Raw genomic sequence first — 18538 nt, 5'->3', positions numbered from 1 at the left:
TCATTTATTTATTTGTATCTTCCCGTGAATACGTTAGTTTAAAGAGCGTTTTCTATTTCAATGTTATATGTAAACAATTATTTGTCCTATATAACGTTTGCCATTTGTATTTGTTTTCGTTGCTGGGCTTTATGTCGTGAATAAAAGTGAATTGCGCACGCTTCATGCTTTTATTATGAAAGGTTGTACCGGAACCTCTGTCGTGTTTGTGGCGACCTTGGCTCAGGTCAAAAGCCCAGTGTGGAGGCGAGGATGTGGGTATGCTGACATCTGCAAGCCAGAGGTTTAACTGGAAGACGACCGCAGTCAGGCGGACAGACAACGGCCTTGGCAACTTTGAAGAAACTCCGAGACATGTAACTTGTTGATGAGGTAAACTCACTCCAGCTTAACTTCCTCTCTTTCTGTTTTGCTTTTCCAACTGTCACGCATGGTATGTTCAAAGTTGCCTGTAAACGCTGGCGATAACTTCATTTGGTGTTTCTGACTTACTGATGCTTATTTACCAGTAACTTTTAGTCAACGCAGTTTGACGAGCCGGTGTTGGATTTACAAAGACATTGGCGACAGGTTATTATTTAGTCGCCAACAATCGCGGGTGCCTTTGGAAAGTTGAGATTTGTCATATTAGTCCGAGTCCCTGCTGCGCTGATCTGCATAATTTAATGCAACCTTCACCGAGAGATCAGCTAAAAAAAAAGCCTTTACCCTCACAAATCATGATCCTGACATTGATTCAGTTTGACAGAACTAGAGACCTGTTGCTGAACTGTGTGTTAGCAGCCATACTCGTGACAGGCTCTCTCTCTCTCTCTCTCTGTCTGCCTCTCTCTCTCTCTCTCTTTTCTCTTTGCTCATAAACCTGATAAAAACGACCGAAAATATGACTGAGTTCAAAGTTGGCTCAGTAGAAAGGCCGTGGAGAGGTGAGCAAAGGTGGAGGAGTTTCACTTTTGCGTGAAAGTAAAGCACGTGACGTGAAGCGAGAGGAGAGCGTTTAGTCAAAGCTCTGCCTAAAAGCACAGTTCAAGTCTGTTTAGGTTTATTTGTATGTATGTCGGAGGCTCCTCTGTCCAACTTTGAATTAAGCCCATCATCACTCATCCCAGTTTGGCCCCGTTAAAATACTTGCTGTCAGCATTGTAGTCACAGAGTTGAGAGCTTTGAGCTCTTGAGAGGAGTACTGTTTTATGTGGGTATTCTAAATAGGGCTGGGAAATATATTTATATTATATCAATTTCATGACATGAGCATAGATTTTTTTTTTTTCTCATAGATTTGAGTTATTGTGATGTCTTTTCCTGGTTTTAAATGCTGGGTTATGGTGAAGTGATGTAAATTTCTGAACTCACGAGTTTATTCGAAATTTACTATTATTTGTGTTTACCTATTTAGTTCTTATATCCACATCTCTGATGATTATTTATCAAAAAGCTCAGTATCCATATCAATACATTTTGTCAAAGATCCTGTGGCCTGATGAGGTAAATCTGTATCAGCCCTACTTCTAGATTCTGAAAAAGTTGGGGTCAACCTGTTTGACTGGTTATTATTTGATGTCACACCCATTACAGCAATTTGTCTTTGTCTAACAAAGAAATGAGTCATGTACTGTATTCAGCACCCGGTGTTCATTCCAGGCTAATCATGGAGAGCAATAGGGGCTTCATCATGTACCTCAGAGCTGACATCAGAGTTTTAAGTGAACCCAACATCAAACAAAACATCAAATATTGACCCTCAGCGTGAAACATGCACTGCAGATTGCAGCTCAAGAGGCAAATCCAAATGTTTCTCCTTCCTCCCCTTTTTTTTTTGGTCACCGAAAAGTGGGGTAGGATTAAACTGCATCTTAGCCTTCTGCCCCCTCCTGCTCACGCCAGACTGCTCCCCAGTAAGGCTATCAGATTCAGAGAGAGTGCAAGGTGTGATGGACAGCCAATAAAAGGGTTTTTTGTCTGCAGCCGTCTCCATTTTGAAACCCCAGGAGGACGCCCCGAGTCCTCTGGCCCGAGCCCAGACCGGAGTGAAAGGGCTGCGCTGCTGCCTTGAAGGACTCGCTCAAATTGAGTTTCCTTTGATTCTGCAACATAGATAGACAGATTCTCATGCAGCATCTGGGGAGCAATTTCAGTTTGATTTAACTACATGAACTGTTCCCAGAATTAACATTTTTATATAGAAGTAGGAAATAACCATCACTGGGCTCCGGTGTGTGGAAGCACTGATGAAGTGTGTGTTTGTGTGCACATCAGCGTTGTCACAAAGCCTATCCGGCATTGGCTGGCACTACTGTAAAAGGCACCCTCCTGTAATATTAATGCCACACAATTATGTGATTACATTGAGTTAAGTGTCAACATAGCTAAGTGGTTTGTTTTTACCACAACCTTCTTTTTGATTTTGGCATGTTAAGCTGATCTGTCTGACACAATTGTCTAAATGTCTGTCTTCCCGTATCTACAAACCCCAGGCTAATCCTCTTTTTAAATTAGCAAAACAGGGATTTGTCCTCGTGCTAATATTTCACCCAGGCTTTTTTTTTGGGTGGAGGGGGACTTCTATTTTTGCCTCAGTGGAAGAGAATAGAAATCCTAAAATGAGAAACGCTTCAAAAGACCTGATTCTTAAGTAAATCTAAATTTGAACAAAAGGCCTGCTTTGACCTCACTGTTTGAATGTTGTCACTTGTTTTTTTTTTTTAAATGCGTTTGCTTTGATGGTAAGATATTGTGCAAGCATGTGTATTTGGCTTCAACAGAAGAGAAAAAAAGTTGATTGCGAGTCAGGAAATTTGCCAAAGCTGAAAATGTTGTTCATCAGGTCAAATTTCTGAAGGCCTCCAGGGTTTCCTTAGAAATGGTGCTGACATGAACAAGTGTAAATTGGCTGATTTAGAAACTTCACCTTAGACATAAAAGCTGCAAAAATGAAAGTTTGGCAGCGCAAATCGAGTGAAACTCCTCCTTATTTTAGACTTCCTGTTATGCATTGTGGCTAACAACTGCACCATTGTAATTTAGTTCATCAGGCTAACATATCTCTCCTTGGAGTGCACCACAGATTCAATTTATTCAACACATTGTTGTACTCCAAGTCATAATTTAGCCTCTTCCATCTAGTATCTAATGAGCATCTTAATGCAGCCGTGAGCATGCAATTATATTTATGGTGCTGTTTTTTTTCATTACAAGCGGTCTGGTCTATTGAAGCTGTGTCCTCAGGCTATTTGAGAATTTCGAGGCAGACATAATCTTACTTAGGTGTAAAGTGTTTAGATGAATCACTTCACTTAATTGTGGATGGGTTCCTACTTGATTAAACCTCCTCTTAATAGGGAGAGCTTTGTCTAAAGGCTTCAATCTTGCGAGTCTTCACCTTTCAGTGGTAGCTAATTGTTGCTGTGGTTAGATTTTTAGTGACTACCCATGTGTTCACTTCTCCGTGGTATGTTTCTGACATGAAATAAAAATGTCTATGGTCATATTTTTGTTTAACCATTTTATCTTTTTGTTTCCTTCCTCCAGAGGGTTGTGTCCTGCAGGGCACCCTGAGGCTCAGCCAGTCCCGGTGCCTCCTTGGGGCTTTCCATCATGAGGGGCCGCTGCTCTCGAAAACTGGGCGTGCTGTCCAAGGCTGGCTTCTTGCTGTGGCTGCTATGGCTGGGTTACATACTGTTAGAGCGTTCCTCGTTCCCTTTTTCCTCCTCCGCGGAGGAAGGAGACGAGGGCCGCAATCTTCCGGCGAGACAGCTCTCTGAGGGGGAGAGTGGGGCTGACGGGCAGCTGGCTCGACCCTTCTACGTTAAACCATCACCTGACAACAATGCGCCAGGAGAATGGGGTCGGGCCACACACCTGAGCCTCGGTTCTGAGGAGAAGAAACAGGAGCAGGACACTGTGGAGCGCTACGCTATCAATATTTACGTTAGTGACAAGATCTCCCTCCATCGGCACATCCAGGACCACAGAATGAATGAGTGAGTCAAGCAAAAAACAGCAATGACCCCATCAGTCACTTACTGAGTAATGAGCTGAGACAATCGCTTGACTGAAATGTTTTTTCCACAAATCACTAGTTCTTTTTTTTATTGCTTTCTATTTTCTTTGAAATGCTAACTAAAACATATATGGCTTTGAATGTTACCTGGAGCTGCTGCTCTGCTGCAATTGTGACAGGAACTAGTGACTCAGTGGAGATTAATCTGAACTCGTTACTTGAATCAGTTTTCCACCGACCGTTACAAAGAAGCATGAAGGCTCTCGTGATGCATCGCAGGGCTTATTGAAGCCGGTCTGAGCAGCCTTCTGGCTGAATGAACTTAAGGCAGAGTTGTTGTCGACCGCCATTCTCAGCTTATTTGTAGCTTCTCCCTCCAACCTTGCCTTGTCTCTGTCTGGCGCTCATTCCGATGAAACCCAAATCTAGTATCGGTATCAGTGGAGTAAGGACCGTCATTTGATCGTGTCAAGGCCGGTGAATCATAAATCATTTTAATGATGACATCTAAGCATACGCTTTCTAAATTACTGTCATTAAAGGTATGCGAAAACCCTCTGAAGTGGACTTTACTGGAGACGCAGACAAATATATCTCATTGGTCACAGAGGTGAAACTGCGGTAAATCATTTCACCGCCGAGATGCCTGCATGACCAAAGACAGACTGATAAGATACTTTAATCTTAATGCTGGGCTGCAGAAAACTGCAGTGGAGGTTGAAAGTCACACCCTGTGCTTATTCAAAGATAATGCTGAAACAAGAGCCATCATTATCAGACCTCACTATAATTGCGCTCCTTCGCTGCAGTTCACTTTACCAAAGCCTTTTGGCACTTGCAGTGACATTTTGACAGGTACACTTCCTTTTGGTGTTTTGGAGAGCGGTTATGAACATGACATAAGTGAAAGCAGAGAACACCGTTAGGAGTGGATTGGCAGGGATGAAGTGGTGCACAGCTTTGGTGTCAGGGAACTTGGCTGCCTGCCTGCTTTATTGCAGAGTGACTCTGACACGAGACCCAGCAGTGCTGTGTGCTATAGGGGCCTGAACAGAACTTATTCATACATGTACATACGCAGACTTGTCTTTTCTCTTGTTACATGTCAGCTGATTTTACTTTGATAGTTAACGAAGTAACATGTTTTGAAAGCGTGAATGATTGTCAGTCATCGTGGTCGGTTGTTATGTGCATTCTTCACAGACATTATTGAGTGGATGGGGATTTTCTCTTCCTGTTTTCAGACTGTCCCTGTTAGTGTTTGGCTTCAGGCCTCACAGCACAGTAAGCAAATGAGTTATGTCCTTCCAGGTTATTTTATATTAAGGTTGTGTGTTTATACTTGTTGTAGTTCTGAACCTATTTCATATTTAGATCATACTTCCTGGGGGCAGGTTTTTTGGCAGATTGGCTTCAGCCTGCTCCCTCCATGATGAAGCGGCAGCGCTATAAACACAGTGCTTTTGAAGGAAAGAGACATCTAATTTGACTGGTAGTGATTATTGCTTGGGCATAATGTATTTGGTCTAGCTCCAACTCACTTCCAGCATCGTCACAGTTGTTAATCGAGTCTGGCTACAAAATTACCAGAAGTCTGTGCCAGTGGCTAAGCTCGCATTTCCTTTTGCACTTGTAAAACAAATTTTGCAGAAAACATTTGTCCTCCCTATTTTTCCTCTCTCAATGTTCTCATTTTCTCAAGTTTTTAATTTCCAGTGTTTATATTTGGTCACTTTTCGTGTTTCAGCCAGTCTTGCCTCTGTCCCTGGTCTCTCTGATTTGCTCTTTTCGTTTCTGTTTGCTCACGTTCTGTGGTCTCTCCCGGAGCGCTGCTGCGGTATGTTGCTCATTGGTGTGATACCCTCCCCGCCCCCAATTCATATTTCTGCAGCTCTTTATTGTTTTAATGACTGCCATCTGGATTAAGACCAGACACCTCCTCCTGCCGCACTAGTTTGCTGATGCCGCTCTGGCCGTATGAAAAATCATTTCCTACTCGTGCGAGTTAACTTAGAGGGCTGTTCTTTATAAATATGTACTGCACATGAATACTGATGCTTATGTCAACTGTGTCTCCCCTTCCACCCACGCAAACACACACAAACGCATACCTCAGATGCCGAAGTAAGAAGTTCGACTACCGACATTTACCCACCACCTCTGTGATCATAGCCTTCTACAACGAGGCCTGGTCCACGCTGCTGAGAACTATTCACAGCGTGCTGGAGACTACGCCTGCCATCCTGTTGAAAGAGATCATCCTCATTGATGACTACAGCGACCGAGGTCTGACACTCTGCACTAACCTGTTTTATTTCATCTCTGTAAAAGTAAAACTGCCACAATTATGTCCTGCCAGCTGGGAAACAAAGAGGACTGACAGTCTTGGCCTAGTTTGGTAAAGCTGACGAACCAAACCTCAGTTGTGTGCTTTTATCACAATGACAGTACTCAAAGGAACATGTCAAGAAGGATTCGGCTATATATAGAAAAAAGACTAGTGAATGCCTCTGGATAAATTCCAAAAGCAATTAGAAAAACATCCCTCTGGAACAAGTCGGGACACATTTCTTTGTCGAGAATGATGTGCAAAGCAAGGGGTTTTGAATCACCTCTTATTCTTAACATGTTTGATTGAAGGGTAAGAAGACAAAAGAAGGCCTGTCATTCATTTGTTTGCCAGTCATCTTTTGTGTAAGACAGTGAGGGACTTCGCCATGAACTTTCTTGACCTTGGGGACAACATGTGTAACCAAATAGTTTCAAGTCAAAGTCTGCTCACTGGCTCTCAGAGAGCTTTCAACCACACCTCACAGTTTTCATCAGTGAGTGGAATGTCTGCTTTCTGCAGGCTAACTCTGAGAGCGATACCACTTCGTCTCAGAAACTGGATATAGGAGGAGCTTGATGTCTGCCCGTCTTAATGGAATTAGTATTCGGTCCCAGCTAGTCTGGTCCATGTATCGGAGACATTACACCATAATGATGACTTCAGTGAGACTGAGCTGCTCTGACATCATTTCCTCTCCTCTAACCACCCTGACCAAGTGGAATGCTAGACATGCCCCTCCTGAGCCAGGAGGGTTACTGCAGACAGACAGCGACTGGAGGGCTGACAGCTTCCACTTAACTTTTCATGCTAGTTCAACAGGATCTAATATACCAATCCTTCTTTTGATCTCAGCTGTCCTTTGCCCACAAACATGCCATCTTGGAAATTAGGTAACAGTGAAAAGAGTTTATACATAAGCACTCATTCTGCATCTCAGATTTGAATGTGATTCTACAACTAGACCTGCATAAATTTAGAGTTTTGATGTCAAAACTCAACTCATAATAACTTTGTAATAATAAGGGGTCACTAGTATTTTCAAAATAAACAAGCACTCGGCCTGAGCCAAACTAATCAAGACCAAAACGGGGAGAAGTAAAACTCGACATGTGACACAGGTACAAATGGATGCTGCTTAATGATTGATTTTAAAGCAGACGCATGTTTTTTTACTAACATGCTAACCATAACAAATTCATTAAGGTTTTGATTGTAGCTGTGTCTGTCAGCTTGTTATTATATTTCCCATCCCTTTAGTAGCCTAAAGTCCACCTTTAAAGACAGAGCAGCTTTGTATGAAGAGTAAATAACATAGCTGCAATGAGAGAGATGATTATCTGTATTTGTGTCTGTATTATGAAAATTAGGCTACCTGAAGTCCCAGCTAGCAGACTACATCAGTAATCTACAACGTGTGCGGCTCATCCGCACCAACAAAAGAGAGGGGCTGGTCCGGGCCCGTCTCATCGGCGCCACCTATGCCACGGGGGATGTACTGACATTTCTTGATTGCCACTGCGAGTGTGTCCCTGGCTGGATCGAGCCTCTGCTGGAAAGGTGATCAAAGTAGATTATTTATAGTTTTCTGATCAATCTAAACCAAAATAAAGTGGCACACACTGTACATGAATCAAAAATAATCTTTGCCCCCCCCCCCACACACACACACCCTTCCCCCTCCATCTTACTTTCTTTCTGCGTGATACTGGCTTCGCGTTTAGGATCGGTGAGAACGCCAGTACCATTGTGTGCCCCGTGATCGACACCATTGACTGGAACACCTTCGAGTTTTACATGCAAACAGACGAGCCGATGATCGGCGGATTTGACTGGAGACTCACCTTTCAGTGGCACTCTGTCCCCGAAGTGGAACGTAAGAGGCGCAAGTCTCGCATTGACCCCATCAGGTAACCGTATAATACTTCGCAACAGCGACTCACATGAGAGATCACTTTATCAGATTGGCACATACCAGTGTAGAGATCTGCTGTCAAAACTGTAATACATCTTTCACTTCTAATTTGTCACTCTACCTGTTCTTTTATGTATTATGTTCTACTTATATTACACCCTAACACATGTGGCTGATCTTTAAAACATTGGGAGAGCCATTATACTTCCTGTCACCTTAACACAGTCATAATAAAATGATGTTCCTGTCCCTGTATCCCCCTCAGGTCTCCTACCATGGCAGGTGGTTTATTTGCTGTGAGCAAGGCCTTCTTTGAGTACCTTGGCACATATGACATGGGCATGGAGGTGTGGGGTGGAGAAAATCTGGAGCTGTCCTTCAGGGTGAGTTCAGTTTTCCCCCACTGAGGATCACATAGTAAAGTCTCTTCTTTACCGCCGCAGTGCCACTTAGCAATATGAGACCAGAGAGCAGGTTTTAAAACTATCGGGAAAGAGTGACGAATCTGACTTCCTTGTTACCAAATTTCCTGTTCCCAGACCGAGCATCCACTGGCTCAGTTTGTTCGCCACCATGATGGAAAGCAGACAGAGGGATCAGGGAATTGTGGTTTATCAGCTTGTCATTACCCGAGAGGAATATGTTTTCAAAGTATAAGTCCCTGATTCATCAATCTTAACAGCTAACAGTCAGTGGGTGGTTGGTGTGAGAGAGACACGTCAGTGTCAGATCGCAGTCAGCCACGGCATCTGAAATGGCACCCTGATATTGGCTGATACCTCGTTGTGACGTTGGTGTTGCTTTTCACTTGTTTGCGTCAATCAAATTGGCACTGCTACGTGCAAGTGTGTAGCAGGGTGCATGCAAGGATGGGCAAGGTAAATTACGTGTGTATGATTTAGAGTGTGTATTGTGTTGCAGTGTGAAGACGAAAGGACTGTTCCTGTGAGTGATGTGTTATGCATGTGGAACCAAAACTCCAGACTTTTTCCATACATAATTTATGTTTAGTGGATTCAGGTCTGTTTTTGTAGCGCTGAGAAATAATGGTGTGGAGTAAAAGGCCTGGTGAATTCAGATGGAAAGGACTGTCTTGTAAAGGCTGTTTGGCCATAGACATATGGTAATGATTTAGCCTTGTGTAATTGGAACATAGCTCAGCCATGTATTAAGAAATACCTTGTTAACAACCTTTCATTCTTTAAGGGTGTTGTTGTCGTTGTTGTTTTTTTTGTTGTTGTTTTTTTAAACAGTGAAAGATCAAACAATTCTGCCATGTAAATTGATCCATAAATCAGAGATGTGTTCAGACGTAGTTGCATGACTCACCAGAGGCAGGCGGTGAATCTTTATGGTGATACTGACGAGAGGACACAGTTTTTACATTATTTTTCAAATAGATGTTTAGGCTTCCCTGTGTAGGGACATTAATAGTACAAAAGTTTTAGAAGATGTAAAAATAAATCTTGGCTAATAGTGCATTTGTCAGTTGGAAATATCAACTATTTGCAACATTTAAAATGATGTGCTGTCCAGTTCAGCCTTTTAATATTTGGACATGCTGCATGAAAGTGACAAGCTTTTGCTTTAATTTGAGTAAGTTTATATCAATATAGCAAATAACTATATAGAAGAGGTAGCCCTTGTTCGGCACTTCTTGAATTACTATGACTGCATAGTCGAAATTCACAGACACTAACTGTCAAACTGTAACTGCTCAAATGTGGTTGTTATGCAGCGCTGTGGGACAGTGGTAAATAGTAAAATGTTTCTGTTTTTCACAAATATTAGGTATGTGAAATATTCTTAATTTATAGGTACATAATAAATGCACTGCTGAGATGTGAGGCTTCAACAAGGCTCAAGCGTATTTTGACATCACTCTAATAGCTTCGGAGATGTATCCAGACAGTTAATTGTGGTTGCGGTTGTAGAGTTGCACATCTCAGATTAGTGGACTATTGGCCTCAGCTGAGTTCTGTGCTCTCTGGGGACCCTTCTAGTTTAATTCTGCTGTGGGCTCATACATTTTAAACGTACTGTAAAAAAAAGATTAGTTGCACTTGTTTTCGAGCTTTATGTAACAAAAAAAAAAAAAAGGAGAAAATGGGAAAAACGATAAATAAATATTGGATGAATAGTGCTAGTAATGTTTTTGACTTTAAAGAAAACCAATAAGATCTTTCCTATGTCATGTTGTGTGTCTGACACCCTCAGGTGTGGCAGTGTGGGGGAAGTCTGGAGATTCACCCTTGCTCTCATGTGGGCCATGTATTCCCTAAAAAGGCCCCATACGCACGGCCCAACTTCCTCCAGAATACTGTGCGAGCTGCAGAGGTTTGGATGGACTCTTATAAACAACACTTCTACAACAGGAACCCCCCAGCCAGAAAGGTAGGACATTCACAAATAAAGCTTTTTTTTAAATAGTGTGTCTAACTAAACATGTTGCTGTGATTCTGAATATTTCCTGTATCCTATTTAAACAAAGTTGTTCTCTAGGTACTGACTTCATCTTTTTTTAGCCTGTTACAGGCTTGTTATTCATTCAACTCGTGCTAAATTGAAACCCTGCAGTGATGCCATGTTACACCCTGGAGCACTGTGTTAATATGGTACAGAGCTTGACTTACCTGTGACGTCAGATTTAGATTCACCTGTCGAGGTGCCAACATATTATCACACACTGTCTGCCTGACTGGGTCAGATGTATGTGTTTGTGTGAGGACTCACACATGTGTGTGTTTGTGTGCCGTGCCTCTCAGGTTCTGAGTATTGAGCACCATCAAAAATTGATGTATCTCAGTTTCACCTATCTGAAAAAAAGTACATTATTAATGTTGGGGATCTTTGATCAAACAATAAATTACCTGGCAAGGGGGAGATTGAACAGTGCTGCCAGACCACATCGGCAGATCCAAATCCATTTTGCTGATGTCATAGTATGTCAACCAACCCCGGCTATAGAGCTGTAGACATAGTATTGGTTCTGAGCTGTGCAAAATATCGAATTACTTATTTTGATTTCATATTAAGGTGGGGTTTTTTTTGCAATTTTTAATCAGATCGACAACCACTTAACAGTATCTTCTTGATGTTTGCTTATTTTTGCAATTTTTTTTAGGGGGGAGGAGGGGATTTTTGTATCCTGGATTTGGAGAATTAGAGTAGTATGGCTTAACTGCAGCTAGTGTTTTCACAAAGGAGTACAATCTTTTACACTTGTTTGTTTATTTGAGAAACCACATTCCTCTCTTGGTTGTCCCAGCGACCTTTTCTGTGTCCTCTGATCTTGAAATGCCGATAAGAGCACTAGATTTGCGACTGAAATAGTTTAGCACATCTGGCGCCATGTTTTATCCGTCCATCCTCACATGCAAAGGAGTAAGGTGTGAATGCTCTGGACTTTGAGTTGTTTAAGGTGGAGTTACACACATTAGCAAACACAGTTATCTAAAGTATACACGTTGCAGTCAACTGCTAGTCGGGTTCCTGAGGACTTCATTGTTATTGAGTTACAGGATTCAGCAATCATAACCAGGATTTAAATATTTGCTTTTTTTTGTTGGTGTAACTGTTTTATTTTAGATGCCGCACAAATACATTACAAAGTGTCATGTGTGTGTTTAAATGACAGCGTGTGTGCTGTTATGAATGAAGTCAAAACGTAGAGATGATCCCATATTGTCACGGAGGCCTATTTTTAATCAACAACCAAATATAACCAGATTTGTCACCCGCAACAATGACTCATACAGTGTGTGCTCACTTCACAGGAGACCTACGGGGATATCTCAGAGCGGCTGCTGCTGAGGGAGAGGCTGAAATGCAACAGCTTTGACTGGTATCTGAAGAACATTTATCCTGAACTGCACGTACCTGAGGACAGGGAAGGCTGGCACGGGGATGTACGTGTCTGCTAATCATACACTCTATCTGAATACCATTATTTATCCTTTTCGTGCAGCATTTGTTTTTTATTTTCACCTCAGATCTTGCGCTGATTTGCGTAAGATGTAGCTACAGAACACAGCAGTGTGTTCTTTCTTAATTCCATCTATCCTAAATCTGAAACTGGGTATCAAGGGTGGGCCATGACGTGGGAAAATTCTGTTGAAAGTGAGAATGCTGCACTAAGACAAACAAAGGCTTTGAAACCCTTTTGGACTCGGCTCCAAACTATTATACTCCAGGTACCCGGTGAAGTATTCCATTGTAAAATGATTTGCACAAAATCCTTACTTGGCTCAATGTTGTATTTTAAAATAAATAACATTTCAGCCACAACAATGTAAGCTTTGTGTCTGAAGAGAGAAAGAAAACTCCCTGAAAGATTTCTTTCCTCCTAATATCCCAAAATCCACCACCTGGTCGTGCTGGCACTTGTCTCATAGTTCACATTGACATGTAACAGGGGGAATGTCCAAAATTGAAATGATGTCGAAACTAAAATGAGTTTACACGCCTACATTACAGGTACACAGTGACATGACCTGAAATGACCATTTCAGACGGAGAAATATTGGCATTTTCACAAAAGCACAAGAAAGTATTTCATATTGATTTCATGCTGAATAGGTGTGTGTTGATGTGGAAAATAAGCAAACAGCAGGCAGAAGTCTGCTTTACTGATACTGTATACTGAATCCTGTAATTGAATTAGCTGACTGAATCTACCAGCTTCACTGTTGAGTGGGTGGTCTTACAGTCTGACCTGCTTGTAGAGAATAAAACCAAGAAGATAGACTCCTCGCAGGAATCAATGTGCAGTTCTGCATTTTAATTGGGACCCATATTTGTTTTTCTCCTCCTGCCAGGTGCGTAGCTCGGGGATACATTCAGAGTGTCTTGACTACAATGCTCCAGAGCACAATCCCACAGGTGCCCACATCTCTCTGTTCGGCTGCCATGGTCAGGGAGGCAACCAGGTACGTTAAGCACTTCATCGTGTTTATTCTGTCGATCTCCATCTCTCTCATGCACACACTCTCTCTCTACACAATCCCACAACTTCTCTTGGCCCGGAGGGAGAACCCCTAAAATGAGCTGCCACACTCGATTCACACCAGAAAATTGCTCACTGCCGGTGCGTCCAGCATGACTTGAATGCAATGAAGGGAAAACTAAATGAAGTGTTGCAGACATACCCCCCCCCCCCCCCCCCCCCCCCCCCCCCCCCCCCCCCCCCCCCCCCCCCCCCCCCCCCCCCCCCCCCCCCCCCCGCGCGCGCGCGCGCGCGCGCGCGCGCGCGCGCGCCCCCCCCCCCCCCCCCCCGCGCGCGCGCGCGCGCGCGGCAAAAAGACTGTCAAGTCACAGGTACTTTTAACCGGATTGGCTGCCAATTCGAGTGATGGATGGTTTAGCAAACAGCAGATTCTTTGTCATTGAAGATGTATATTTAATGTTGGAGTCAGACAATAGTCAGAACTCCTTTCTGTAGATCTTCAACCTGCTTTGATATCTCTGATAACCCCACTGATGCACCGCATCAGGTGTCCTCGGCCACAAAAAGCACCAGGTGTGACTGAAAATCAATGTTTGAATGGCTTCCCGGTGAAACAAAAACCTGAGAGCCTATCACCACCCCCCTCCTCCTCACTGGCCCATATAAGAACCGCGTTCCATTTAAAAGATACATGAGCCTCACAGGCACAATGAATGCCGCAGCCTGGGTAAATAAGTCTGAAGCCAGAGACAGTGGCCCTGAGTGAGTCTTTTATTAGAAACAACCATCATGGGTCCCGATGCACCTAAAAGATGTATGAGATGTGAAGAGAAGGATGGGGAAGTATGAAGATTGATTACCTGACCCTCCATTTAACGGTCTGCCCAGGGAGAGTGGCATCCTTTGTCCCACTGGGCCGCGTTGTTGAAATGACACCAGAGGGGGAAGAGTTGGGTTTGTGTTCACGTCTACTGGATTGAGAGGGCCAAGGCCCTGTCTCTTCTGATGAGATCCGTCTACACACATACAGACACACCATACGGTGCTGGCTCTCTCAGGACATGAGCTCAGAGGAGAGGAAGAGAAAAACATCCTGTAATCCTTGTGGAAAAAACCTACAGTATTTGGCTTGTTGAAAGTCTTTCTACATAAAGAGAGATGTGGCAAAACAATTTGAAAGGGAAGGAACAGCGTTTTAACCTCTTTCCTTTTGGGATTCTTTTCAAAGAAATTTCCGAACACAAACTCATGAGACAGAAACACATTTGAATTGTATAGCCACAAAACCCGGTCCCTCTTGTGTTCCAGTACTTTGAATACACATCTCAGAAGGAGATCCGTTTCAACTCCGTGACAGAGCTATGTGCTGAAGTACTTGAAGGACAGACCTCCATCGGGATGAGGCACTGCCCTCGGGACGGGGAGCTCAAGCCTCCCAGCATCACGTGGGAGTTCAGAAACGTAAGGGCTTCACGCAGCTGAATGCATTTGCACCCACATTATTCAAAATCCTCCACAAAATCTCATCTACATTTTCCCCCTCAATCTTCTCAGGATGGGACCATCTACCATCCGCACTCAGACATGTGTGTGACAGCCTACCGCACGACGGAGGGCCGCACAGACGCTCAGATGAGGCGGTGCAGCCCAGGAGACAAAGCCCAGCAATGGAAGTTTGAGTGGTAGAATGAGGAGGAAAGAAGGTAGCAGGAAACCTCAAGTGACCTTCGATGACCGTAGTGCAATTACTACCGCTGCTCCCAGTCCTCTCGCTCTCCCAGCCTGCACTCCATTTGAATGGGAATGGTGAGCAAAAAAAAAAAGGTGTTGGAAAAAGTCACTTTAAGCCAATGATTGATCCAATTCAGTGCTTTAATACCCATATGAAAACTGAATAGGTGCAGAGTGCAGGGGACTGAATGAGAACTGCTAGATGAGGTTTATTTGGTCTTTTTGAGGAGACCAGCTGAACTGAAGACTTATGCTTTTGTGTTGCTTTCATCAAAGTGCCTCTGCAACCAAAATGGAGTATATTGCACACCTGAAGTGTCATCACTGTCATCCGTTCTTGCAACAACCTTAAAGCAGTGAAACTTATTTGACTGTCCAGCACATGATGAAGTGCCTTCAAGGAGATGAAAGACAGTTTCTTTGAAAACCAGTCGCACTATAGAATGTTACCTTAATGTGCAATTAATATTGATTTATTATTGTTAAATGCCTGATTGTTTGCTTGTCAAAATTTGTTGAAAGCAAGCTGCTGAAAGACGATGTGTCGGGACTGGTAAGGTCAGCAGCATTTTGACCCAAACCAGTTACTTCCTAACATGCTCCATCGAGTGAGGGAAAATAGGGAGAGCGTGTCCTGGTCACGTTGGACTACTTCTTAATCTCTTCTCTCTGGAGCCAGTTCCATAGCGGAAAAATGCCTGAGCAAGACTTGAAGTATTCATTAAGCATTAGAACTAAGGGCATTTTGCCCTTGAGGGCTGAGGGAATTGACAGTAATGTTGTAATCTCTTCTTCCCTGTTGTGTAAATTGCAGAATACCATCTAAACTCATTTGTCAGTTTGCCTTTGAAAAACTGTCATCCTAAAAAAAAATTACTTGTGTGTGCCGAAATGCAATGTGCCTGTGGGTGTCAAAAAGTATTTAGAGCATTTTAAATGCTAAAAACTTAAATAACGGTGACTTGATGAACTTTCTTATATTTAGTCCAAAAAAAGCCTTAAAGGGAGCACCTCTGTGCCACTGTTTTTTTAAGACTTCTCTGTGTAAACTGTACTTGAAACTGCATCAAAAACACTCCTGTGTTGTTGTTGGCTTTTTTTTTTTTTTCCCACTGAAGACCCCATTGATGTTTCTACTGGGATTCAAACACCAAGATATGCAGTGTAACTGTTGTCGAAATGTTTGGTGAATAGCAGCTTTATTTGGAGGAGACTGATTATCACTGAGCAAATGTTTGGTCTCTGTGGTCCTTTGCAATCATGAATATGAGATATTCATACTAATCAATGGATGCAGCCGGTAAACATGTAAGATGACTTCTGTGTTTGTGTTACCTTTTGTAAATGTTTGGTTTAAGGGACCAGAGAGGGACAGTGCTAATGTAAAACACCTCTAAAACTACTGATAATGGAAAAGGGCAGTTGATTACTTTATATAAAGAAGAGGGTGGAGTGAAATGGGATTAATGTTTTAAAAAAAAAAAAAAAAAAAAGAATAAAGCTGTTGGGATGATTGAAAGAATAATAATAAAAAAAACCTAACCACAAATACACATTTTCATGTTGTTTTTACTCTCTCCAGCACACAGCTGACATATTTTACAGTTAAGCTATCAGAAATAGAAGAACAAAAGCTTTTTTTTGTTGCTCTTTTTTCTCATTTTATGCAATGTCCAGTATCACAAAATGACACCTATTAGCTGCTGTAACACCAATACTTGTGTCATTTTATTGTGTGAGGGTTTGAGCAACATGATGTATTTTTTTTAATTTTTTTTACTCACTAGTCCTGATCCACTGTTCATGCTATTCTGCCATGGATTACATCATTCATAGTCATTTGGCATCACCTACTGGTAGCAAAGCAGACAACATGACTGCTGATGGCAGGCTGCAGATGAACAAGAATTTGGTCTCAGTGGAGCAAACCATTAACACCAAATAATGTGAGATTACATATATGTTATAGCCAATGTGTAATGTTTCAACATTGTTTTCTGTGTCTGTGGGCTTAGAGAATGGCTAATGTAAGTCACAATATATGGTTTGTTTACCATGTTCTTAATTCACATTTAAGTTAAGATTGCAACTCAAGCTATTTAAAGTCATTTTAAAACAGTTATTTTCATAAACTGGGTAGTACTTTGACAAACAGTACAATAATTAAGGGTTAGATGGGTTTTATTTGACTAGAATTGTAATACTTCAAATCATTGATGTTTTAATCTCATCAGGAAATCTATATCATCATTCTCTGATGGTTGAGGTTGGCGCAAAAGAAAAAATGAAGACAATATGAACTCTTTTTAGTAGACAAAAGTGAGGCTTGCGGCATAATAAAGCTGGGTGACACTCAACTATGTGCAGGGAAGGAAGCACAACACAACAAAGGAAGACTAACATACGCCTGGAATATGCACAATTATTTAATCAGATGATCCATTGTTTGGTTTAGTTTGCCCTATAAACTCTATATTTACGCTTACATAAAGGAAATCTTTTCCATCTCCTTATATGAACCCCCCGCAGCACTGAATTTCCTCTTTCCCCTTTCAAACATTGAATCTGACCTTTCAGAGAAATAGAACGTCCCTAGAAATTCCTCTTAATGCCAGTATTCAAACTCAACAGGACCTACAAGAGAACCCTCTACTTACATTACAAGAGTAAAGCAGTTGATCAGGTCAATCACTTTCCTTGAAACTGGCGGTTGCTTAAAGAATGCTTGGTGGTGACGCTTCACTCCCTTCATTCTTTCGTTTCCAGATGCATTGGGTATTTAAGTCCCACTTCCCCTTTAAGTTGTGCTTTTGTTTGGTCCAACAGAGGCTGTGATTGTGGTATTCCATCCACTTTTCAAAAAAATTAATCTTTCAGTTTGAAGGAAGTACACATTCGGGCAGAGTCATCAACAAAAACAGGATCTACTGGTGTTTACTGTTTCAGAGAAAGGCTAATGAGGGGCCTAATTCAAATGAAGCTTTGTAACAATACATGTTTTAAATTGCTTCTTGTATTACCTGGTTTAGTGTTATATGGCTGTTTCTATAATATACACATTTATTTATCAGTTCAAAAAAGTTCAACATTCAACCCTGGTGTCTTGAATGATACCACTTTTCAGTGTGAGACATATACTGGTCCATAGTGGTGTGACAACAGAGAGGACAATAACTTAGCCCAAAGGTGCAACTTACCACTGTTTTATTTCCCTGTTAATACATTTGGTCCAAATATCTGTTGCATGGAAAATGTTATCCATCATCCAATCCTAAATGAAAACGCCCTCACGCATTCACGTTAACAATGTGTCTCTGACAGAACACAACAAGCCCAGTCTACCATGGTATATTACAACACTACGGCTGACTTGTTGCATTCCCGTGTCTCTTTGTGGTTTTTACAATATGGGTACTCGATCAAATCAGTATGCCACTCAAATTACCTTCTTGCCTTGAACGATCATCTTAATTATTTAGCATTTTAATTTGCTTAAACATACATTTTGTGTCAGATTTCATTTTTGGTGTCAAGAGTTTTCATATCAGTTTCATATGAGTGACAACTGGCCTTATATGAAGTAAGACCACCGAGGTGAAGGACTTCCAAGCTTGAGTC

The 18538-nt window shown here is 42.1% G+C and overlaps 1 protein-coding gene across 1 annotated transcript; it reads left to right on the top strand.

The window, feature by feature from the left end:
* Positions 1-224: 224 nt before the first annotated feature.
* poc1bl (POC1 centriolar protein homolog B (Chlamydomonas), like) lies at positions 225-16542 on the top strand. The gene is made up of 11 exons (XM_069695199.1): positions 225-372; positions 3529-3980; positions 6117-6286; positions 7700-7889; positions 8054-8239; positions 8510-8627; positions 10462-10638; positions 12021-12152; positions 13062-13172; positions 14498-14650; positions 14744-16542. Exons 2-11 carry the CDS (start codon positions 3595-3597, stop codon positions 14873-14875), a joined length of 1755 nt encoding a protein of 584 aa, XP_069551300.1. The 5' UTR covers positions 225-372; positions 3529-3594; the 3' UTR covers positions 14876-16542.
* Positions 16543-18538: the final 1996 nt, after the last annotated feature.

Source organism: Brachyistius frenatus, unplaced genomic scaffold (genome assembly GCF_029030835.1).
Source record: "Brachyistius frenatus isolate BFR_SWC_R1_liver_20210118 unplaced genomic scaffold, ASM2903083v1 Contig_2, whole genome shotgun sequence".
Lineage (NCBI taxonomy): Eukaryota > Metazoa > Chordata > Actinopteri > Embiotocidae > Brachyistius > Brachyistius frenatus.
The sequence above is the reverse complement of the archived record's forward strand: the minus strand, read 5'-3'. Positions and strand labels throughout refer to the sequence as shown.

Excerpts from the sequence above, each read along its gene's own strand:
- poc1bl (XM_069695199.1), top strand. The coding sequence starts at position 3,595 with ATGAGGGGCCGCTGCTCTCGAAAACTGGGCGTGCTGTCCAAGGCTGGC. Across the intron at positions 12,153-13,061 it reads GGGAAGGCTGGCACGGGGAT|GTGCGTAGCTCGGGGATACA; the intron begins GTACGTGTCTGC and ends TCCTCCTGCCAG. Across the intron at positions 13,173-14,497 it reads ATGGTCAGGGAGGCAACCAG|TACTTTGAATACACATCTCA; the intron begins GTACGTTAAGCA and ends CTTGTGTTCCAG.